At 47.3% G+C, this 24,755-nt stretch overlaps 4 protein-coding genes across 4 annotated transcripts; 3 read left to right on the forward strand and 1 right to left on the reverse strand.

The window, feature by feature from the left end:
* Positions 1–1,092: 1,092 nt before the first annotated feature.
* On the reverse strand, positions 1,093–5,506 carry LOC1275565 (uncharacterized). Its single transcript, XM_061655483.1, has 4 exons — positions 4,960–5,506; positions 1,691–4,872; positions 1,444–1,628; positions 1,093–1,378 (listed from the first exon to the last, which is right to left on the reverse strand). Exons 1-2 carry the CDS (start codon positions 5,049–5,051, stop codon positions 2,820–2,822), a joined length of 2,145 nt encoding a protein of 714 aa, XP_061511467.1. The 5' UTR covers positions 5,052–5,506; the 3' UTR covers positions 1,093–1,378; positions 1,444–1,628; positions 1,691–2,819.
* LOC133392912 (uncharacterized) lies at positions 2,081–2,687 on the forward strand. Its single transcript, XM_061655484.1, has 2 exons — positions 2,081–2,193; positions 2,255–2,687. The coding sequence occupies exons 1-2, from the start codon at positions 2,081–2,083 to the stop codon at positions 2,685–2,687; spliced, it is 546 nt and encodes a 181-aa protein (XP_061511468.1).
* Positions 5,507–5,667: 161 nt separating the features above from the next.
* LOC1275567 (hydroxymethylglutaryl-CoA lyase, mitochondrial) lies at positions 5,668–7,176 on the forward strand. The gene is made up of 4 exons (XM_314824.5): positions 5,668–5,810; positions 5,902–6,174; positions 6,248–6,416; positions 6,494–7,176. The coding sequence occupies exons 1-4, from the start codon at positions 5,754–5,756 to the stop codon at positions 6,967–6,969; spliced, it is 975 nt and encodes a 324-aa protein (XP_314824.5). The 5' UTR covers positions 5,668–5,753; the 3' UTR covers positions 6,970–7,176.
* A 1,089-nt stretch (positions 7,177–8,265) lies between these two features.
* LOC133392913 (uncharacterized) lies at positions 8,266–24,050 on the forward strand. Its single transcript, XM_061655485.1, has 18 exons — positions 8,266–9,207; positions 15,105–15,322; positions 15,394–15,640; positions 15,720–15,967; positions 16,041–17,599; positions 17,670–18,129; positions 18,197–18,536; positions 20,064–20,223; positions 20,296–20,441; positions 20,506–20,794; positions 20,866–21,257; positions 21,328–21,440; positions 21,503–22,409; positions 22,482–22,690; positions 22,765–22,900; positions 22,978–23,193; positions 23,258–23,494; positions 23,569–24,050. Exons 2-18 carry the CDS (start codon positions 15,141–15,143, stop codon positions 23,665–23,667), a joined length of 5,940 nt encoding a protein of 1,979 aa, XP_061511469.1. The 5' UTR covers positions 8,266–9,207; positions 15,105–15,140; the 3' UTR covers positions 23,668–24,050.
* Positions 24,051–24,755: the final 705 nt, after the last annotated feature.

Genomic DNA, 24,755 nt, shown 5'->3' on the forward strand with positions numbered 1-24,755 from the left:
AGCACCCAACGCTCACTTGGTCACGACATTTCACGACACAGGTCAAATAAACCGAGATAACATGCTCATTTTGTTTCTTAGAACCACTCGCAAGCACCGCATATGTCACATGACCATCGCGATGATTACCAACTGAAAATGTCGCGACCAAATGACTGACCAAGAGTTGGTTCCACAAAATGTCACCAAGCATGGTCGCACCAACTGTGTGAGTCTCACCTCTGATCATCACAGTAGAGCTCGTGACGCTGACATTATTTTGTTTCAGCCGGAATTTGTCATGACTATGTCAGCGACATTTTGCAGAACTAATCACAGCAAAAAAAGTCATAATAAAGTAACTGATCAAGTGATGGTCACAAAAAATGTCACGAAGCATGTATTGGTCACACCAATCGTTTTGAGTATCACCTCTGACCATCACAATTGAGTACGTGACGCTGACATGATTTTTTTTTCATGTTTTTCATGACTGTGACATTTTGCAGCACTGAGAACGCCAGCAATTGCAAGAAAAGAGCGCCATGTAGCCCCGTGCGTTCCAATCGAACGGCGTACGCTCTCATGCAACGCGCCATGCGCATGTTTGGGGCGTATGTTCAGGGCGCGCTGTTGCTTTGCGTGCGGCTGTGGTTGCTACAATAACTCTGCATATTGGCGCCAACTTCTCTACGCGTTGCTGATTTGAAACATGTGATTTTTTTTTTAATTTGTACCGCTCAATTATTAAAATTTAAACTGCTAAAAACCATTACGGAAAAAGGTTGAAGCTCCAACACCACCCCACCTATGATAAAACACCCCTTGTCATTTAGATGGCTTATTCATCATAAATACGATTTAAGGAAGAGAATGTGCTAATCAAAACATAATCAAGCAATCGAATGATACAACAACAATTTATATCTAATTGAATGTTATATGCATACCAATGTTTCATTATTTTATCTTTTCTATAAGCCAACTAAACTCTATAATCAAACAGCCTTATCGTGTTTGGGGGACTGTTGCTAAATACTAACCAATATTTGATGAAGCGAAAATTGTCAGGCAGTTTGAACCAATGAACTGCTCAACTAGCAAATAGTTCACTTTATGGTTAAATGTACTTCGCTAAATTTATTAACCAATCTTCATCCCCCTCATCACAGCTCAACTGTGTTCACTGGTCTGTCGTTGCCCTTTCGATTGCTCCATTTGAAAAATGTAGTTTGCCATTGCTTCCGATTCGGCCCGCTCTCGTCGTGTGATAAACGGACGATACACAGCGCGGTACGTGTAGAGCAGCGATCCCGTCACCAGAATGGTTCCACCGACGACTGCCACCGGAGATCCCTTCAGCATTTGAAACATGCGCGAAATAGCGGGCATCGACATGCTGCAAGTAAATGGCAGTAACATTAACATTCTTTAACGTGTATTTTGTTATCAAAAACAACTTACATTGCTGATTTTTTGTTGTTGTTTACGTTCCTTTGGAGTTTGTAGCCGCTGGTTCGGTAGCGGGCGTACCGGTGCGTTGTTGTTGCAGCTGCCGGAAGGTTGGTTGAAACACATAAAATCCACCGCCGATTCCGAATACCGAGATAATCAGCAGTTCCGGTATGCGCGATCGACCGTATCTCATCCTAAAATGGCAAAAAAATGTTATTTTAACACAATTGTTGCTTAATTTACGAGCGAAACGAACCTGCTGCCACGGGAGAAGAAACAGTTTGTTTTGATGTCTCTTGCATAACAACAACCGGTCGTGTGGATGTGAAGGACACACCGAGCACGTTCTCCGGTCACTACGATGACAGTTGAAAAGTTTTTGGAATAATTTAAAAAAAGACCGTTTGATCGCATAACGTACGAAATGATTTTTATTGTTTTTTTTTTTGTGTTTTAAATTAAACATTTCGTATTATAATTGGTAAAATCATTTCAAAGCCGTTTCTTATGTTATTTTTTGGACAAAAAACACATAAAGAAAACGCTCTCTCTCAAACAAAACATAATCCAAAGAGCAAATCATAGTTAACTGTGCAAAACAAAGTGAAGCACATGCTCATCGAAAGCCACAGCGCTTTTCAAAAGAATGTATTTTCTAGCATTCTCACAAAGAGATCTAACATTTCCCAGATTTCCACTTCAAGGCTATTGGTTGAATATTGTAATCTTTGCTCAAATGGAAACATCACATCACAAAGGGTACGTATGCAAATACAACTCGCAATGAAGTACGTTACATTTGCAATAATCCACAATTCAGTTCCCTTGCAGCGATGAGAGAAGCCAAAGCAGAAGAACAAACAAATCTTCCAACTCCCGGGATGGTTTGTTTCCTGCCGGACGCTGACAATCAACATGCCAATTCGGCGGACAAGATCCAACAAGAGAAGATTGCATTGGCTGCTGTAACCGTTTCCGCCGAAACGAGTTCCTACTCATCTGCATCCGATCGCAGCAGCACCAGCAACGGGGAAACCGGCGATAGCGATATCACGCTCAACGACATTGAATCGTACACACGTTTCGAAAACGATCTCATATCGATCAGCTCAGACATGGCGGAAAGCAGCCAGCCGCTAAGGAAACGTTTACCGCCGGCCAAAAAGCGAAAGTACGATTACGTTGAATCCAAGGTGAAGCAGTACTTTAAACCACCAACAAAATGCCGCTCCAAGCAGGCACAGTCGCAATAGGAGAAGTGTGTGTGTGTTTATCAGGCGATAGTTTATTCTAATATTATATTTCATTTATAACATCTTTCCTCATTATAAATCGTATTATTAAATATAAAAAAGTAGTTCCAATTTTCACTTCTCTGTGCATTATCAGTGGTAGCGTTTGGCGTCTTTCAGCACGCGGACGGACACATCATTCGACAGGACGGACAGATCGACCAAACTGTCGTCGGTGAGGGCGCTAATGTTGTGCGCCAGTGTGCGCTGCTGACCATCGCCCGCCCGTTCGGCGTACTTAATGCGCCCCTCGTGGCGAATGACCATCGTGGGTGAGTTGTTGATAAGCTTCTGCATCTTTTCGCCGCCCGGGATGCGCACCACGTTTCGCTCATCCAGCACATGGGCCCGGTTCGAGCTGATCACACCCTTGCCCGGCAGCGTAGACGTGTATCCTTTCAGATTGACGCCATGATTTTCCTTGCTGCTGCTGCCGCTGCTACTGCCAGTGCTAATGGCACTGTCCCGATTTTCGCTGTGCAGCACATCGATTAGGTTCATGTTGTTGTTGTGGCGGTTAATCTTGGTCTGCAGCATGCTCTGGGGCGTTTGCTTGATGTAAGCGCCGATGGGCGACACGATGTGATCAAACTTGCGGCCCGCCGGTACCCGCAGCTGTGGCAAACGGCTGACCGGTTTCTTGAACGATCCCGACGAAGTGACCGCCCCGCTGGGGGTTGGATGTTTTGGAGCAGCCGTTTTACCCACGCTAGAAAACAGTGTCTGCTTTGCGCCGCTGTGTGAACCGTGGGCCATTTTGGCACCCATGCTTCCGGTAGGTGTCAGATACGACATGTGCGATGTTCCTGACGGTGTTGTACCCCCCTTCGCAGCATACTTATCCTTCGGTGTGTGCAGCATTGGACGGGCACCGTCCTCCGAGTTGGAGTTGGTGCGAGACTTTACCACCTGGCTGCTGCTTTCCAGCTGCTCACGGTACAGGTACGAATGTTGCGACTCCTCCCTGCGACGTTCTTCCTCCTCTTGCTGTTGCTTCTTCAGTGCCATCAGCTTCATGCCCTGCTTCAGCATAAAGTCCGTCTCCTCGAGTGTGTCGTTAAAGCGGTCAGGCATTTCGTCCATCACGGACATTTCGTCCGGGTAGTTTTCGGTCGTCTCGCCATGCTCATCGTAGTACGAGGGTGATCCTTCCCGTTCCAGAAGGCTTTCCTCGCGCTCGCTGACCATCGACTCTAAGGGGTCTGCATTATCCAGCGTTTCGTACCCCGCAGGTCCATGTTCATCTACCCGCTCTTCCTCACAATCGCTCGTGCTGCTGTCCAAAATGATAACGTGCTGCTGCTGCTGCTGCTGATGCTGCTCCATGTCGTCCAGCAGCGACTCTCCTGCCTCTCTGGTAGAGTCCTTACTGTACCCCGATTCTTCGTCCTCCCGTTCGTGGCGGGTACGATTATCGACCGCCGTGATGTCGCTCGTTACGCCCGAATCCATATCCAGTATGCTGCTACGGGCGTAAGAATCCGTCCCGAACGTATCCTGTGCCGTCCGGTACACCTCGCTGCCACTGATCGCCGAGTTTCTATTGTCCGAATCCTCCACCGCCTGTTTGGCCGAGATGAACGTATCGAGGGACGAGTTTTTGGACGCTTCCGCCGAGGATGTTGTTGTTTCCTCCAGAATTGTGGACGGCCGAAGCAGATGCATGCGCTTGACGGGTGAAAGTTCAACCGCACTACCACCACCACCGGGCAGTATTGTGTTTTCCCACAGTCCGGACGGTTCGTCGATTTCCTCCAGCTGCGTTACATCGCTCAGCAGCGTTACCGACCCTGGCATAGTGGCGGTTGCCGGTTTGTGTCTCTCCTCCTTCACGCTCGTGTCGAACCCGTTCACCTTGTCCAGCACGGCACATATCTTCTCCATCTCCTCGAAACTTGTATCGGATATGTTGCTTATCGAGTCCCGCTCGAGAAACGTTGAATCGTTGCCGGACTGCGGCACCGGAGCCGATCGGGCTGCGTCGCGAGAGCCACCCTCGGTGGCAAGGAAATGTTCTTCGCACGCCTTTTCCTGCATTTCCTGTCGTTTGCGCTGCAGCAGCGCTTTGAAGCTTTCCTCCAGCTCGAAGGAAGATTCGGATGAGGATGAATCCCGCGCTGCCATCGTTTGCTGGGTAGGAAGTTGTCTGCCAAAAACGGAAAAAAGCACAACAATATCCGCCATGAAGCAAACAATGCTATCTTGCCACCTTCGATTGTATTGGGATACTTACTGCAAGTTTCGTAAATATAGCTTCCAGTCGTTCAGTGTGGGCGTTCCGTACGTTGGCGAGGTTTCGGTCTGTTTCTCACTCGGCTGAGACATACTACGGATGCACGGTAAAATTCACTTCCAAGAACGGTACAAATAATTATCTGCACTGCACACAGGGGTAGGTACACGGCGTACGCTTGGTGTTGTTGTTTGGCTGGACGGTTATTTTTGAATGCATTCCAACGAGCGACGCCGTTGACAGATGCCCGACAGTGGGTCGTTACGTCGGGTTATTGACATTTGACAGATTTGTAAAATTAAGTATAACTTTATTTCAATAAGTATTAGTACTTTATTGAAAGTTTTAGGAATTCAAAGATAAGACATCAAAATAGGGTAAAAGGTAAAAATAGCACTGCACTTATTTTACAAACGATGTTTTAAAAATATATATTTCAAATGGTATTATTCCATGCAGACTTCCCACTGTGTTCGCGGGATGTAAAAAAAACACTGTTTTTGTCTTCATAACATATAAATAAAATAAAAATAGCACTCAAATTGTAAATGATAAAAATTGCCGCTCAAAAAACCAGAATTTAATAAGCAATATTTATGCGTAAATAATTCTTTTAGAAATAAAATCCGGCATAGAAAACGGACCGTTGAACCATGACAGCTGTAGTTTTTTTTTTCTATTTGTTTACATTCACGTCAATAGCCGCGAGTCGACAACAAAGATCGCAAACGATCTTGACGAAATTTCTAAACATTCCTGTGTAAATCGTTCCTATTCCGCCCCGTTCTTCCAAAATGATGCGCTTTACCCGATTTCTGCCATCGCTCGCACGCCATCGCCATTACACGACCGTAAGTTTCACACCGAACACACTCAAATTCAATCGAATTCGCCTCTCGCCAACCTTTGCTTATCGTTATTATCGCTTACATCACTCCGTAGAACATCTCCCAGCCCGTTGCGGTGCGTATCGTGGAGGTAGGCCCGCGGGATGGTTTGCAAAACGAGCCCACGATTCTGCCGGCCGCTGTCAAGATTGAGCTCATCAATCAACTGTCCGAAACGGGGCTGCGTACGATTGAAGCGACCAGCTTCGTTAGCGCCAAATGGGTCCCGCAGATGGGCGATAATGCGGAGGTGCTGAAGGGTATCAACAAGCAGCCGGGTATATCGTACCCCGTGCTAACGCCGAACCTGAAAGGATTCCAGGCGGCGGTAAGGCTTTAATGTTCCAATACGGATCGCAAATTTGAATAAGGGATGCTACAATTGCCATTTACATTTACAGATGGCAGCCGGTGCCGAAGAGGTGGCCGTCTTTGGAGCCGCTTCGGAAAGTTTCTCGCGCAAAAATGTAAACTGCTCGGTTGATGAGAGTATTGCCCGGTTCCAGGACGTTATGGAGGCAGCGAAAAAGGCGAACGTTAAAGTACGCGGATACGTCTCGACGGTAGTCGGTAAGTGTGGCCTTGCCTTCATGGCAATGCTTTCCCACTATTTTGCAATCAAACCTGCTCACTTTTCGATCTCGCAGGATGCCCATACGAAGGTAAAATCAAACCGTCCGCCGTGGTGCGCGTGGTCGAGAAGCTGATCGAGATGGGCTGCTACGAGGTGTCGCTCGGCGATACGATCGGCGTCGGTACGCCCGGTTCCTTTACCGAGATGTTGCGCGAGGTGACCAAGATCGCGCCGGTCAATATGCTGGCCGTGCACTGTCACGATACGTACGGGCAGGCGCTGCCGAACATTCTCACCTCGCTGGACTTTGGTATCGCGGTGGTGGATGCTTCCGTCTCGGGACTGGGCGGATGCCCGTACGCAAGGGGCGCCTCGGGGAATGCGGCAACGGAGGATGTGGTTTACATGCTGCACGGGCTGGGTATCGAGACGGGCATCGATTTGCCGAAGCTGGTGAACGTGGGCAAGTTCATTTGTGAGAAGCTTCAGCGCCAATCGGAATCGAAGGTGAACCGTGCCATGAGGAAGAGCAATCCGAACGCTTGCTAGAAAACGTGCAACCTTAAAGGCTCTGCACACGCGGGTTAAAGTGCATTTACTAGCTTGTAAGATTTTTAAATCCATCTGATGGATGTAACGGCCTAAAACGAACATCAAAGTTCAATCAAACATTTTATACAAAATATTATTTTTCTACAAAGCATTTTTAATGTAAAAAAGAAACGAATAAATTAAACCGTAATAGTCAAACCACAACCAAAACACAGCGCAGTGACGCATTGTGACACTATTAACTAGTGATGTACACCCACGACTCCGATCCGATTCCGACTCCACCAAAATCCGAACCACTAATTCCGCCTGGAATTGGAGTTGTCCGGAGTAGGCTGGAGTCGCTCGGAGTCGTCTGGAGTCTTTCGGAGTCGTTCGGAGTCGTTCGGAGTGGCCCGGAGTCGTCCGGAGTCGTCTGGAGGCGGAGTCATCTGAAATTTTCCAGAGTCATCCGGAGTACGACTTCGGGCAACTCCGGCCTACTTGGAACGACTCTGGCCGACTCCGAACGACTCAGAACGACTTCGGACGGCTCCGGATAAATTCGGACGACTCTGGACGACTCCGGAGGACTCTAGACGACTCCGGACAATTCCGGACGACTCCAATTCTGGGCGAAACTAGTGGCTCGAGTCGTCCGAAATCGGCTGGAGTCACTCGGAGTCGTCCGGAGTCCTCCGGAGTCCGACTTCGAGCAACTCCGGCCAACTCGGAACGACTTAGGATGACTCCGGGTGACTCCAAACGACTTTGGACGACTCCGAATAGCTTCGGACGGCTACGGACGACCACGGACGACCACGGACGACTCCGGACGACTCCGGGCAATTCCGGACGACTCCAATTCCGGGCGGAATTAGTGGTTCGGAGTCATTCGGAGTCGTTCGGAGTCGCCCGGATTCGTCCAAAGTCGACCAGAGTCGTCTGTAGGCGGAGTCATCTGGATTCCAGAATTATCCGGAGTCTTCCGGAGTCCGACTCCGGGCAACTCCGGACAACTCGGAACGACTCTGAACGATTCTGAACGACACCGAACGACTACGGACGACTACGGACGACTCCGGGCAATTCCGGACGATTCCGAACGACTCCGGATAATGCTGGGCGGACCTACCTTCCGGAGTCGGTTCCGAAACAATCGTAGTAAAATCGGAGTCGATTCCTGATTTTTGACTCCCATCACCCATCACTACTACCAACTCGAGACGCTCAACATGACGTTTCCGAGAGCTGGCCTAGGACGTCTGCGCAGGCTCGAACTCGCGCGCACACGGGGCCGCCGCACGGGGTTTGCTGTCGCCGTCCGACTCGTGCTTAAATTTAGTTGAGTTTCGGTACCGCATCGGGCTACACTCGTGACCGCGCAACACCAATCCTGCACCGATCGAACAGCGCGCGAGTGGCCAAGAATCCCCAATCCATCCTTCCGAGCTGACCGAGTATGCACCAAACGACATAAAAGAAAAGTCCCCCCCTTCGAAAAAAAGAGAACGAGAGAGAGAGAGCGAGAGAGCGAGGAATCCGAAAGCAATCCGAGACGATCGAGAGCCGAGTTCGAAGGGAGTTACAGTGTAAGCGGGCAGTAGTTAGTAGTAACCCCCTGCCCTGTCTATCGATCATCTGCGTAAGCAAAAGTAGTAGCAGCAGTGAGCTGAGTGTGAGATAGTGTGCGTTTGCAGTACAGCGTGAAGAAAAAAGGATACCCACTATTCTCAAATTTCACAAATTAGCGCACAATCCCAATTTTGCGCAACAACCCAGTGGTGCGTGTGGCGTCGTGGTGGTGCGTCAAGGGATTTCATGTTCCATGCGTCGAAGATCCGAAAATCTTGCCAGTGAATCTCGCGCGCGACGATCACGAACGGGGTGACACGACGAGGAGTGGTGGTGGTAGTGGTCAAACCCTCCTCTTCCTCCCAAGAAAAAAAAAACAAGAGAAGAGAAGAAGATATTGGGAGCTTAGTTTATTTTTGCCCGCATTATGACTCGTTGTTCCGCTGCCGAGGAAAGGAAAACCAACAGAAAATAAAGGGGTGTGAGTGTGCGATCGTGAGTGTAAGTGAATGAAACTTGAAATGTCTGTCCATTATTGGTGCGCTGCTAAATCATTATCGTGCTGCCATAGCGCCGCCGCCATCATCGTGTAAAGGCTGCAAACCCCCACAACCAGTGCGGCCAACCAGCCAGCCAGCCAGAGTGAGAGTGAGAGAAAAGCTGGAGCTATAATTATAAAAGGTGATAAAGAAAAGATCGCGCTTCCTGGAATTGATCATTACACTTATTACACTACAGCTACTAAACATGGGGGCCAAAATGGGAGAGGGAAAGGCCAACATGCACCGAAGACGTCCCAAAAAAAAGGGGGAGCAAGACATAGCGGGGAAAGATGATCTTGCGGCGGGATAGGATGGTTCAAGTTTTTCCGCCAGAGAATCTTACAAGTGTATGTGTGCGTGTATGTGTGTATGTGTGTGTGTGATCATGTATTGTGCTAGTGCCCGTTTTTCCGATACCACAGCTACGCAACAACGTGTGTTTGTGTGTGTGTGCGTGTGTTGCAGCGGCACAGCCCCTTAAGATTCTTGGAGATTCTGCTGAAGAGCAGTAAATTATACGCAAACGCACGGGAGCTGTGTGGTAGTGGTGATGGTAGCGAACGCACGGTTGGTGGGCAAAATCCGCTTCTCAGAACCAAACGATGCGCGCGCGAAAGAGAGAAAGTATTAGCGGAAGATATTTTTAAATCATAGGCATACCGATCCCCCATGCGAAAATAAAAAGGGAGTAGCAGTAGCAGCGGCCGCCCGCTCTTCTCTTTGGGGGGCCGTATTAAACGTTACGCAATCCAAGGCAAGCGTCGTGGCCTCGATGTGTTGGTGTGTGTTTGTGTGTGTGTACGTTAGATCTCAAAAAGAACCAGAGAAGTTTCTTATTAAAAAAAAAACACACACACACACACACACACAAACGCTCTGATCCTGATCGTGGAAAATGATCTCCACCACTTCGTCGCCGTCTTACGCCGTTGGGGCAGGCGCGCGTTAATAGCATAATCGATTTTCTCGAAACAGCAAGCAGGTGGAAAGCGGAATAGCTGCGTGAGGAATGGGTGGTTCGGAGCAAACATGCGGTTCTCCAATAAATGTAGAGTGTTGATGGAAACCTGTTAAGCGGTATTGCAGTAAAGTAGCGCACACGCACACTGCTGGAAAATGGGAACACATCTGTCGTTCGAGCGCGCACGCGGGGGCCAATGTCAGCGTGAGACGACACACTAATGGAACGCACGTGGCAACGATCGGTCGCTCTTTATGGAGCATTTGACAAACGCTGGTTGAGGTGGTTTCACACGTTTGTCACCTTGAATAAAGTTTGTGTTTTTGGGCTAAGTTAAAGAAAATGCATGGTTTTCCAGTAGTTCTCATACTTGTGGGACGCTTCCTTGACTTTTTCTCATTGGGAAGTTAACTTCATATGATGGAAATTGAACTCTATGGCATCCTTTTGGGACAGGCACCTTGGAAATTCTTGATGGATTTGTCCAACAAGGGTGCTAGAGTCGAATTTCCATTACATTAACTTAATCCATTCCATTACTTAAACTCACGTAAGAAAATGGCACTTTGGAAATTCCTCTTGGATTTGTTCAACAAGGGTGCTATAGAGCCCAATTCCCATTACATTAAGTTCATTTCACGCAAGAAGGAGTCAACAAAGTGTTGCACAGCTATGAGAACTCCTGGAAAGCCCTGTATAAGCTGTGATTTTCATGATGAGTTGAATATCTTTAAGATACATTAAATGCAGATATTTTGGGAATTTCTTCAGCAAGAAATTAGCACCCGCTAAAGACGCCATAATGTTAATTTCGTGTTAATTTTCTCTACCGTCGTCCTGTGCTGCCTGTGACGTACGAACCCCCGTAGGAATGTGCATTTACATCTCGTCCCGATCAATCGTAGCACTTGTAAAACATCTCCGCGCTCTCGATCTCGTGCAAAATTACTAAGTGTTATACACACAGACACCCTAATATGTGTGTGGATGCATGCCAAAGTTAATACAAAGCCGGGAGAGGCGGCAAACATCGACCAAACGACGAGGAAGTTCTTTGTCACTTTTTGTTTGCATTGTTCACCGCGATCATCATAGCGGCCGCTGACCGTTGCGGTCTAGCTGAGCGGTCTGTGTGCATGTGTGTGTGAGTGTGTGCAGGAAAAGTGATGGTGGTGAGCCTTTTATCTATTTTTAAAGCCCGATCACGCGTTGACGTTTTGCAAGAAGAGATGTGTTGGCTTTTGGACAGTGGCTGACGCTGCCGCTCGGTTAGCTACCCATCACCGTCCGTCACGTGTACGGTAGATGAGAGACATGGGGAGAGGGGTTCGAAAAAAAAACAGTGGTGAAACTGATGTGGTTGAGCAAACCACAGCTAACAAGTTTGCCATTGCGATAGCTTCTACATGACTTACATACTGAGAAGTCAAGTGTTTTAAACAAAGGAAATTCGTTTTGAATTGCAGTTTTTTCACACGAAGTAAAAAATTCAAATTCAAAAGCATTCCATTGAAAAGTTTGAATTAATTCGAGGAACATACATGTAGTAAATTTAAGCACTGCTCATAATACAACACTGTGCCGTTCAAACTGATCGATGCATTGCGAAGTCAATGGAGGCGCATGGTGCCTTGTGCGTGCGGACTTGATAAACAAATAGATTGGGTGAACAATAGTTAACTTAGTTCAGTTATAATCGAGAACGGGTGGTTCCCCCACACACAGTTGTGAATTTTGAATTGAAAAAGGGGTACGCCATTCCTGGAACGAGCCACTGTTATTGTTCCAAGGAAGAAGATAAATTATACCATAAAAATTACTTATATTTGTGTATGTGATTCCGGACTAGAACGATAATGTCCATCGTACGATCACAGTTTTTCATTCAATGATCTCAGGTCCTAGGCCGGTATGAACCGTGCCTCTCGTACATAAGGATTGTTTATTCTGTCTATGATCAATAAGTTACTGATAGCCAACATTCAAAAAATAAGAAGAAGCAAAAGGAGCTTCTGTAATAATACTCCTACGGTTTGATATTCAAAAATGTAAGCTATTGAAGTAGTAACTCTAGGATGAAAAGCTTGCGACAAATGTGGAAAAAATGAGCTAAAAAAAAGAAAAATACGCTAAAGCAAAAGCAAAATTTTGGAGAACAGCATCGAAAAGACCCCTGGTTTTGTTCACTTGTTTTGTCTAGGGAAAAAAAACCTAGAAGTCTGTAAAAAGGCTAAGACCCCTAGTTTTGGCCACTTGGAAAAGAAGAAGTTTGTGCAGAAATAGAAGATTCAGCAACATCATAGCAAAAACACTCAAATTGTAACTGCCCAATACGATTCATATTAAAACGGATTCATATTAAATCGATTCCTATCAGAACTTAATTACAGCGCTCGCTGGTGATTAAAGACACAGACATGGAACTTTTGATTCCAAAATAATAAAAACAAAAGATTTAGTTGAAAAAGTTACCAGTTTAGGAGTGTTATATGTTACATGTGAGATGAAACAAATCTCGTTAAATTAGTAAAAGTTTTGCCCGATATACGCTATTAATGCGGACCGAAGGCAATAGCGTATCGCTAATATTAGCGTATGTCGAATTCACGGGTTTATGTCAAGTTATAGCTAATTTTTGTATAATTTTGCTCAAAGAGGTAGGATTTAGCCACACAATTAGTTAATTTATCTGAATTCAGCTGAAGAATTTTCTAAATCTATAACATAGGTTTATAAAATCAACCAAAAGGGAATTTATTCTGTATTTGACAATTGATGTATCAAAAATCAGTACAATTTGCTAAAATAACTTTCAATTTTAACAAAATCGCATACATCGCGTATAGCGTATAAATACAACTGTATTTAATACATGTACAGTACATATTAGATAATTTATGCACTTTACATTTATTTATAAATTGTAATATTTCATTTCATTTCATTTCATTTCATTTCATTTCATTTATTTAATACAATATCCGCCATCAAGGCTAAATATAATAGACTTAAAACTAATTTAATACTAACAAATAAACAAAATAATTCATGAAAAACTAAGCCTAACTAACCTAGTCTTGACCTAGCAAAAAAGAAAAAAAAACAAGAGTAGAGCGTAGAGACTATCATAAACTTAACAAAAACAAAAAAAAAGAGAGTAATAGAAAACTAAGGAGAATAATTAAAGGGAATTAGAAGAAAAAATACGGTTACGGAAAGAGTTAAGAGAGGAGTCGAAATCAAAGAGATAGTAAAAGTGGTTAAACAACCTGAAACAGGACAGAAGAGGGTCATTGAAAGTATAAAGAGTATGACGTGTTTCAATTGACAGAGGATCACGAGGACGAAGGGAACGAGAGGGAACATACAACGAGATGGACGAGAGTAAATCAGGAGCATCAGTATCAGAAAGTAATAAGCCACCAATAAAACATGCCTGAGACACTTGGCGGCGGAAGCTTAAAGAGTGAAGATTGAATAACTGCAATCGCGTTTCATAGGGAGGTAGTGAGGCAGCACCGAACAAACGACGAAAGGCAATCGTGGTAAAGAGGCGCTGAATGCTTTCAATTCTCGAACAGCCATCAATAGTGGGAGGATTCCAGATGATACTTGCATATTCAAGAATAGGCCTTACCAAAGCACAATAAAGGATTCTTAGGATGCTTTGATCTCTAAAAATAGAGGTAAAACGTAAGATAAACCCAAGGGTTCGATTTGCTTTTAGTAGCACCTCAGCAAGCTGCAGTTTAAAGTTAAGACGACAGTCAAGTATGATACCAAGGTCACGGATGGACATAACACGAGAGAGGGAAGCGCTAGAGAGAGTATAGTTAAATAAAATAGGAGAAAGAGAGTGAGAGAAAGAAATAACAGAACATTTTTCGGGACACAGGCGAAGTAAATTGGATGAACACCAATGAGCAAAAGCATTGAGGTAATGCTGAAGTCTCAGACAATCAGAAGAAGAAGACACAGGTAAAAAGATTTTGATATCATCCGCATAAAGGAGATGACCATCAGGAGGTAAAACATTACAAACATCATTGATGAACAAAGAAAACAGAAGTGGACTTAGCACACAACCCTGAGGGACACCTGACGTACAAAAAAACTCCTCAGATAAGTACGACCCGGTTTTAACCCTGCATGGTCGATTACTTAAATATGAGGACAGCCAGCTAATAATGCCATCACCAAAACCAAGTTTAGACAATTTAGCTAATAATAAAGAGTGAGGTAAACTATCAAAAGCAGCATGAAAGTCGGTGTATATTGCATCAAGTTGGGTACCGGCCTCAAAAGATCTAAAAATATTGGAAATAAAAGACATGAGATTAGTTGAAGTAGACCTACCAGCAATAATATAATGCATGAATAGTGAATTAGTGATCGATCAAATGCGAATAAATAGAAAATAATATTAATATTATTTGATCAAACCTAACTTGTAGAATATTTCTGAAAAAAAGCATCATCAAAACAACGAAAAACTAGGAGGTTTTAAATAAAAACTTTGGAATAATGAACCGCATTCAAAACAAACCAAAAAAGCGAATGATCCGACGACAAATCCCACAAGTAAATATCCAATCATTAAATTACAAAAAAGCCGATCCCATTGGAAAACAATTACAGCCTGAAAAAGGCTAACATGTCAGTAAAAATAATTGTTAATAAGCACTTACAAGCAATTGGGTTACACAGAGGGTAGAGCCAACGAAATGAAACATATGATCAATCGATTTCCCCCCAGCCAAGCCCTCTACGGTAGGCGAAGCGCGACGGCATGGGCGATAAAAATAGTGAACAGAATTTAGTGCACAAGGTCCCGCCAAAAGCACGTGGGTGTGGCGGCGGCGTCGTCGTCGGATGACTATTTATAGCCTGGCGCTAACGATGTATGTTTGTAATCAAACGCGCGCCCACACACACCGTACTACCGATGCTCTCTCCACCGACACCGATCACTGATCGCTATCGATACATCGGTGGTAGTACAAAGAATGGGAAAATTTACCCGCTTTTTGCTCTTTTCTCTCCCTCTCTTTTTGTTCCCTCCTTCTGCCATCCAGCGTTTAGGAGTTACCGTTGAATGAGCCGCTACCACCATGTCGCACCTCTTCCCAAGCGCCAAGGGTGATCAGTTGTGTCCGCTTGGTTTCCATCCGCAAGTGCGCTGGCCGACGCGATGTAAGCGCTGCTTTCGCGACTACAAAGAGCACGGCAACAAGCGGAATGGGGACGATATAGCCGCTTCCACGCCGGTGCTGCCCGGCTCAACACAGTCACGGTAAGTGGCGATCTCGCGCGTGTGTGTGTGATCGAGTGTTTTCACGTCACATTTCTCCCCCATTTTGATAGTAATCGTGACAGTGGCAGTAGCACCACACTGGACAAACCGGTCCGAAGCTGGACCTCGACACAGAACCTGCTCAGCCCGGGCGGTAGCAATGGCGGCAGTGGTGCCGGTGGTTCCCAGAGCTTCCAGCAGCGTCCTGCCTCGTGGGCCTCAACGCCCGACCTGGACAACATTCTGCAGACGGTGAAGGCCGACTTTACGGTCAACTTGCCGCTGCCCAGACGGCGACACACGACAACATTCGACAATGTTAGTAGAGATTTGTAGAAAAGTGTGAAAATGAAACCGAAATGATCTTAACGATGCTCCCTCTTTTTATAATGCTTAGCTGGATGAAGTTGATTCGACAACGGTGACCATTAAACGGCCCCCGCTGCCACCAATTCTGAAGGTGGAAAGTGTGAAAAAGGAGGACAAGGTCGAGCTGCAAAAGCGCGAAGACAGTGTGGCGGATATTGTGATCGAGAAGGGCGACTCGTTGGCGGAACGGGTGCGCAAGCTGAATCTCATAAAGCGGCAGGGCAGTATAGAGCGGGAAACGAGCAGAGAGCGCTCGGTGCCACCGAAGCAGGAGAAGTAAGTGTCCATCTAGCGTGAAGTACTTTAAAAAAAACTCTCCATAATATTCCTTCTATCTCATTCACAACAGGGAAGAGCCACCGGTCGTTACGGCGAAGGTGGTCCTAAAGCCATCCCTCAAAGCAGAGCCGGAAACGGTAGAGAAGATCGAACGACGAAGACGTAGACCCATTCCAGACACACCCGATTCCAGTGTCACCAGTTCCTCATCCTCATCCTCTTCCTCCTCCTCCGCGAATACCTCCTCCAAGGTAAGCGCAAGCAGTGCTGCCAAACCCTCGGTAACGTTCGCCAGCACAACACAGCCAAGTGCCGCCTCGTCAGGCAAGGAATCGCACACAAGTGAGTCAACTGCCACGACCCCAACTAAAACCATCATCCGAAGGCGACGCACCGACGAATCCTCCACACCGTCAGCGTCATCATCGTCTTCCACGTCCACCTCCACTTCAACGTCAACCTCAAAGGCGACGCTAACCCAATCAAGCCCCACGATAGCGTCCTTCCAACCCAAGAGCACCATTCGCCCCGCCAGCGAACCGCAGGTCCCGAGTACCAGCAGCGATGACGTCAAGTTTCTCATCTCGATCAAAGACAAGAAAGCGAAAGCAGACGACGAGCGGTCAATCACGACCGAAACGACCGAAACGACGGAAGCGACCATCGTGGACCACACCGATCTGCGCGAGCTGCAGGAGGAGAACGAAAGTCTGAGGCGCGAGCTGGACACGGTCAAGGCACGGGCGGAGCGGGCCGAGCGGGACAAGAGCGACATACTGCTGCGGCGGCTCGCCTCGATCGACACCGTGTCGAACAAGACGGCCGCATCGGAGGCGCTGAAGCTGCAGCAGAAGGTGAACGAGCAGAAGCAGCTGATCGACGATCTGCAGGACGAGAAGAAGTTCCTCACCACCAAGCTGAAGGAGCTGTCGGCGGACATGAGCGCCCGGGGCGGCCGGGGCATCGAGGAGCAGCTGCGCCAGAAGCTCGAGCAGGCGGAAACGCTCTGCGAGGAGCTGATGGACGAGAATGAGGAGATCAAGCGCGAGCTGCGCAACATGGAGACGGAGATCGAGGAGATGCACGACAACTTCCGGGAGGAGCAGGCGGACGAGTACGCGTCGCTGAAGAAGGAGCTCGACCAGACGACCAAGAACTGCCGGATACTGTCGTTCAAGCTGAAGAAGTCGGACCGCCGGATCGAGCAGCTCGAGTCGGAGAAGGCGGCGCTGGGGGCGAGCGGTGATCTGGCGGCGAAGATTAAGCAGCTCGAGGACGAGCTGAAGGTGTCGAACGAGGTGGCCCGCCGGCTGCAGGCGGAGCTGGAAAGCTCGGGCACGGCGCCGACCTCGCCGACGAAGCGTACGCCAAGCCTGGGCAACATTGGCAAGTCGACGTCGGCGGACAGTAAGATGTCGCGGGCTTCCCTTACGCGCGGCGGCTCGCAGGAAGATCCGGCCCAGCTGCTGCGCGATCTGCAGGACTCGCTCGAGCGGGAGGCGGACCTGCGGGAGCAGCTGAAGTACGCGGAAGAGGAGGCGGAAAATCTGCGCCGCAAATCGTCGCGCGTCGAGGACGAGAACGATTCGCTGGTGATGCAGCTGAAGAAGATGGCAACGAAGGCGAAGAGTAAGTGATTTTTTAAAGGAGGCTATAAACAATGGGTAAGGAACTAATATTTGGCATCTCTTCTTTACAGCAAAGAGCAGCATCTTCTCGAAGGCAAGAAAGCTGAGCCCCGCTCCCACGTCACGCTCCAACGCCGATCCAGCTCCGGTTGAAAAGGACGAAGGCATCTCCGACGAGGAGGATCCGGCCGAGTTACGCCTCCAGCTGGAGCTGAACGAGCAGGAAATGGCGGTGTTGCGGCGCAAGATGGAGGAGCTGGAGCACGAGAACAAACACGCCCGGGAACAAATCAAGGATCTGCAGGAGAATCTCGCCACGAAAACGAAGGAGCTGGGCCGTAAGGTGCCATCCGCGCTGGGCAGCAAGTCCGGTGTGAAGGATCCGCTGGAGGAGAAGAAGATCACCGTGATGGAGGACGAGATCAGCGAGCTGCGCAAGAAGTTGATCGAGAAGGATCGCGAGTTTGAGCGGTTGCAGGCGGAGATGGCGCTGGCCAAATCGAAGGGCGGTAAATCGCTGTCCAAAACGAAGTAAGTAGGCCCTTAATTTCATTATCTCACGGACTCTGCACTACAGTGTACCTCACCTCACTTGCAGATCACTTGATGCACTCACCGAACAGCAGGTACAGGACCTGAAGCGACAGCTGCAGGTGATCGAGCAGGAGGCGACGGTACTGCGCGCCAAAACGCAAAGCCTCGAGCAGGACAATGAAAAGTATCAGGGCGAGATCAAGAAGCTACAGGCCAAGGCTAAGCCAGCCGGGGCAACATCGGCGGCAGACACGAAGAAGCTGACCGACTCCATCGAGCAGCTGGAGAAGGAGAAGCAGGAGCTCGAGGGACGACTGAAGCGCATTGTGCAGGAGTCTACCAGCCAATTGCCGATGCGTCTGGCGAAGAGCCCGACCGATATGCATACTAAGCTGCAGCTGAGGGTAAGTTTTTCCTGGGTTATAATTGATTGATTGAGACCCTCTAGTACTGATAATGTTTAGTGCAGTTCTCTAACTCAAAATTATGCTCAGATGGAGTTACAACATTAGTACTTATTCTGGGCTCTAACTATTTGTTTATTGTTTGGAGATCCTTCTGGAGTTATTAGGCTCTTTTTTTAGAAACCTCTAGACAAGTTTCCTGAAATTGTCCACTAACTCGAGGGACATTTTAATCGCGTTTAACGATCTCAAACAGGCGGGCCCCGAGATACATGGTTAATGGGGACCGAAAACGGGAATTCCCCCGTAAGTCGAATCACATGATTTCCAGCCAAAATATCACGAATGATTTCGTGTAATTTTGCAAGTAGGGGGTGGTTTTAGCCACTTAATTAGTTATTTGATATGATTCTGAATGAATTTAACAGCTTTGAATCTTTTTGAAATAGTTTTTAACATTCAATTAAAAGGAAAATTATTTGACATTTTATACTTGATGTGTCAATTGAGTACAATTTGCTCAAAGAACTCTCAAATTCTCAAACCTCAACTCTCAAACCGCGTATCTCCGAATCCGCGTATTAGAGATACCGTGTGTCTCGGGGACTGTCTGTTCTTACTAATTGTTCAAAATTAGGCTTCTTTTAAACTGTCTTAGCAAGACTAGGGTTTGATTGACAGCAAGATCACGATCATCTAGTTCAGTGATCGTCAAACTTTGCGCTATTGATAGTCTAATTCTTGATAAATACTGGTAAAGTTCCAAGTACAACTTAGAAATGTCGAGTACATTACATGTGCAAACTGCAGTAATGTATGATGGTTCTACGAAGGCAAAAGAGTCACCATCTAGAAAGCAAAAAGCCGCATAAGATTCACGATGTATACATTACATTGCTGACCTAACCCTTGCAGAACTTCGTAAGATTCAACCTTGTCTCATCAAGGTTGCGAAAATTCTAGGCTAGAATCGAACGAACGTCTATACCGTGCTGCCTATAATGCATTATCCCCGAGTATGCCTATGCATGCCTAGTGCTTTTCAAAGCCCCATGCAGCACTTCTGAGAATCTCGCTGCGAAGCACTTGATTCTAGGATCAAAAAGCGAAAAAAATGTAGATTTATACCGACGTAGGTCTTAAAAAAGGTTTTCACTTCAAACCTTCTACCACGTTCATATTTTGAAACAGATCATTTCTTATTAGCGTCCAAAACGCATCTTTTATAATATTACCTGTCTCTTCTTTCAATATGTACTCAACTAGTTTGATTTTAACCATTCCATGTCAAAATCTAAGGGTAAGCGTGGTGTTACCCTCTAACTTCCTATGAAATGCCGCCTTATACTACATCTAATAATAATAATAATAATAATAATAATAATAATAATAATAATAATAATAATAATAATCTTTCTCAGTCAAATATTCTTAATGATGTATTGTATTTTAGTACCTCTTACAGTTTAAGAGTTATTTTTAATGGATTTATTTACAAACGTATTTAATTATGTCTTCTTATTCTAGAAAATGGTTGAAGACAGTGAATTGGAAATCGACGAGCTGAGAGCGTTGGTTAGTAAAGCCGGTGCAATGAACATAGCCACGCTCGAGAAGGAAAAGAAGCGACTCGAAGCGGAGCTGACCGCAACGAAGCAACAGCAAGAGAAACTAACCACCGAACTAAGTAACTGAAGGAAAATTGGATAAAAAATGTAACATAAAAGTAATATTTGTATATTTTCCACCCCAATTTTAGGCACACTGAAGAAGGAAACGCTTGAGCAGCAAACATCCAAGCTGAACGAGGCACAGCGAACGGTGGAGAGGTTGGAGGATGAAAACCGAAAGCAGAATGACAAGATCAAAACTCTCGAAGATAAAATCACCAGAGTTAATACAACAGTAAGTGTTGGAAGGGTAGGAGTTTTATGTTCTAAGTAAACTGAGTTTTATTCCCTTATCACAGATGAAAACGGCAGAATCGAGCAAATCGTTGCTCGAGATACAGCTGAAGGCCGAAAAGGAGAAGCACACGGGCACCGAGCGTGATCTCGAGAAGTTGCGCAAGGAAAAGATTAAGCTGGACAATCGCATCAACGATCTGGAGAAGGAGCTGCAGCTTTCCAAGAAGAATGCCGAACTCATCAAGGAAAGCCTCGAGCGGGAAATGGCGACACTGAAGAGCAAATCGGCCACCGGAGCAGAGGATAGTGAATCGTCCAAGATTCTGCAGGATCTTAAGAAACAAAATGAAGGTAAAGAGAGTGTTTGACATTACACAAATCCAGAATTGTTTCATTTTTACATCATGCCATCGCATTTGCAGAACTAACAACCGAGATCCACCAGCAGAGCAGAAAATTCGAAGAGCTGCTACAAAAGCACGAAACCATGGAGGAGGAACATCTCGTCACCCAGGCACAGCTAGCGGCGGAGCGTGAAAAGTTGCAGGAGCTGGACAAGCTGAAGAACAAGCTGCTCCAGGCGGAGGCGATCGAAACGAGGCTGGTGAAGGAAAACACCAACATGAGCCGCCGGTTGGTGGAGGTGCAGAAGAAGCTGACCGCTGCCGAAACGAACAACGACAGCCGGTACGCCAGCATCGAGCTGGAGAAGAATCGCATGAAGACAGCGCTGGAGGACAAGCAGCATGACTACGAGAAGCTGGCGAAGGAAAACGAGATGAACGCGTACCAAGTGAACCAGCTGAAAAAAGACGTAAGTCGATGGGATGGGATGGTGGTTCCATTTCCTTTGATAATTCATTTTCCGTACATTTTAATTCCAGAACGAAGATCTTCGTGGCAAACTGGATGACTATGAGCGCATCAACAAGGCTCAGAGGACGCTTAGCGAGCATAACGCTCACTTGGAGCAGGAGCTGAAGAGTGTCTACACTAAGTGAGTTTTAAAGTCCTTATTCCCTTTGATCCTTTTTGATCGTATGATCCTCATCTAAACAGGCTGGAAGCGTCGGAGATGAACGTAAAATCCGAGGTGGCAGCGACTCGGCTCCGCTACGAGCAGCAGGTCACCAATCTGCACAACGAGCTGACCGCAATGCAGCGACAGTGCGAACGGTTTAAGCGCGATCGCGACACGTTCAAGCAGCTGGTCGAGGCCGCGCAGAAGCAGATCGGCGACATGAAGGCAAACCGGCGCAGTCTTGCATCCGTCACGAGCAGCAGCGGGGACGATGATGACAAGACGAAGATAGTGGCACTCGAGCAACAGATCGGGTGTCTCGAGGACGAGCTGAGCGAGGCACGTCTCGAAGCGAGCAAGGTACGCACCGAGCTCGTTTCGGAGCTGAGCGCATCCGAGATCAAGATTTCGGAGATGCAGTCCAAGATTAACGAGCTGGAGGAGGAGAAGATTATGGGTAGCGGCAAATCGAAGGTCCCGGGTACCAAGACCCGCCTCGAGCTGTCCTGGCAGAAGGAACGGGAAGAGCTGCAGCGATTGGTGCAGGAAACGTCCACGCTGGCACGCGATCTTCGCCAAACGCTGTTCGAGGTGGAGCGCGAGCGGGACAAGGAGAAGCTCGAATCGAAGCGCAAGATTGAGCAAATCAAAAAGACAACTGAGGAGGAGATCGAGGAGGGCCGCCGCAAGGTGACGGAGCTGCAGAGCGATCTGCTCGAGCTGCGCGATGCGCACGCGAAGTTGCGCACCGCGAACGAGAAGCTGCGCCGGGATCGTGATCGTTACGAGCGCGAGCGGCAGGATGCGACCCGCAAGCGGCTGGAGGCGGAGGGTGACCGACGGATAGGGGCGCTGCTGCAGACGGTGGACGAGCTGGTGAAACTGGCACCGGAGCTGCAGAAGGTTGCGCCCGCCAAGGATTCCCACACGACAAGCACTGGAAAGGTAAGTGCAGGAGATCACTACACTGTTTGGAGACTGATTTCAAACGCCATTTCTCTTCTCGCCATCTCACAGACCATCACAGCTAATGCACCCATTCCAACGCCGCCGATGCGTCACAAGAGCCCCTCGCCGGGGCCGGGTGGAGCCGCGCAGCCGCCACAGCAGTCGATTTCTACAGTATTAGCCAGGCTGGCCGATGCGTCCGAAGATCTGCGGCGTTACCAGCGCATGTGCGACGAGGAAAAAGACAGGGAACGGGCACGCCGCGGTGGAATGCGACGGTAGGCACTCACGCACGCCTATATTTTTCCAGGAATTTAAGTAAATTGCAATTCCACTTCTTTCCACCTTCCAGTGCTGCATCGCAGGAGAACGACGCAATGCATGAGAACGTCCCTGGGCGGCCTGTGATGCGGGTGAACCGTAACGGTGGCAGCCTGTACAGGAAGAGTCTTTCGTTGGATCAATCCATGCAAGCTGAGCAGCAGGGGGTAACAACGGACACTGAATCTTAAAGCTTCTCCAATGGATTACACTAATTCCCTTCCGCGTCTTTCTCCCATTTCAGCTTATCTGGAAGGAAGGTGACGATAGTATGTCGTCGCTGCAATCGATCGACTCCGACTATGGCATGATGCGCCGGGACTCCAGTCTGGACTCGCGCCTATCGACCGGTTCCACCCAGAGCGATATGCCACGCATGCGCAAGAAGAAGCGCGGCATTATGGGGACGCTGCGCAGCCTCAGCCTTACCCGTAGCAAGGGCACGGAGAGTGACTATTCGGTAGGATCTAAAACCTTCATATGGTAAGATTGAATTTCTAATGTCTCTTTCTGTTCCCCGATAGCATCAAGGATCCGATTCCGACCTGAGTCTGGCGGGAGATATTCGGTCGAGCAAAAGCAATCTGAAGGGAAAAATATCGGGCATGTTCCGTCGGGCGGGATCATCTTCCCGCACCAACAGTGCCGAGGCGATCGATCGCGAAGTACAACGACCGGTTGCAATCCAGACGCTCGGCAATGGTCCTACATCGACTGTGCCGCCAAGGCCCGTGTCTGCTAGTACACCGCATTTAGCTAGAGTAAGTAGCATACAATCAGTTGGTTATGGATGGGGAGAAGATCTGCATTGTACGATCGTTCTACATTTTATTAGGCTGGCAAACCTCCCACACCGTCCATGGCAACGGCGCAACGAAAGCGGCTCAGTGCTAACCTTCCACCAACGGGACAGTCGTCGGGCGGAGGAGGTTAAGGAAGGCAACATGCACGGCAACATGCGGCTCTACTGGCTGAGGCTGAGGAAATTAAGACGGACAATGTTTTGTGACATAAATTCGATTCGAATCATTGTCGATCTCTCCATCATATCCGTACACGTTCACACACACACTCACTCACACTCTCACACACTAACGAGTTAAATGCAAACGTCCGTGTCTATCGTTTAATAGTGGAGTAAAAGTGCACTTTTTTTTAAATTGTTCATCGTGATACTGTTGATAGCGAGAATGAAACAACCGAGAGCAATTGTTTAAATGAAAAATAAAAATAATGTTCCACTTGCTGTTTTACGGTGGGTTGTTTCTTAATGTGTATAAGTTTTTGGTAAAAATAAAAGGCACGTTATTGAAGAAATATGGTTTCAATGTGGAATTCTGAGAAAATTATTACTAAAAACAATAGAAAAGTAAATGGATGATGTAGCAACAGTAGAGAAAGAAATGTTTTTACCCGAAAATCTACAGCTCACCCAATGCGTAATCGAATGAAGAAGAGTCATGACTTGATCCTGATCATGATGGCATCACGATCAAGCTGATCCAGTTAACAACAAATGGCCCACAAATAAGAAATGCTATATGTAACCAACAAACGACTTCATCAGTAAGATGTACTTGCCTGTCTTCTAGCCAACTCAACACTAGACTGGACCCTCCGAGGCTCGATGGTGAAGATTTCGGGAATGAGCTTAGACTCCAAGTCACTTCAGATTGACATCCAGCAGCAGGAACACTTCCAAATTGATTGCTACTATCAATTGCCACCACCTTCCGCTAATTTTCGGTAACTACAAGAAGTACAGACACACATGTGAAGCCATATTGGGAATTGAGTAGGGGCTGGTAATGCTGTCTAGCAACCAGTAGAGGTATACTGCGAGATAAGACCCTAAACGGTCAACTGATACAAGGTCTACTAAAGCACCGAGCGGAGGTCGGTGACTCGAGAATTAAGGCTGAATCTGCAAGAATTTGCTCACGAGCGGGAATTCTGATCTTGGGACCCCTGTTGGTAACAGGGCCCCACGCCGCCGCTTAGTCTGCGTAGTGTTTGATTCGC

This window comes from Anopheles gambiae, chromosome 3, assembly GCF_943734735.2.
Source record: "Anopheles gambiae chromosome 3, idAnoGambNW_F1_1, whole genome shotgun sequence".
Taxonomy (NCBI): Eukaryota; Metazoa; Arthropoda; class Insecta; order Diptera; family Culicidae; genus Anopheles; species Anopheles gambiae.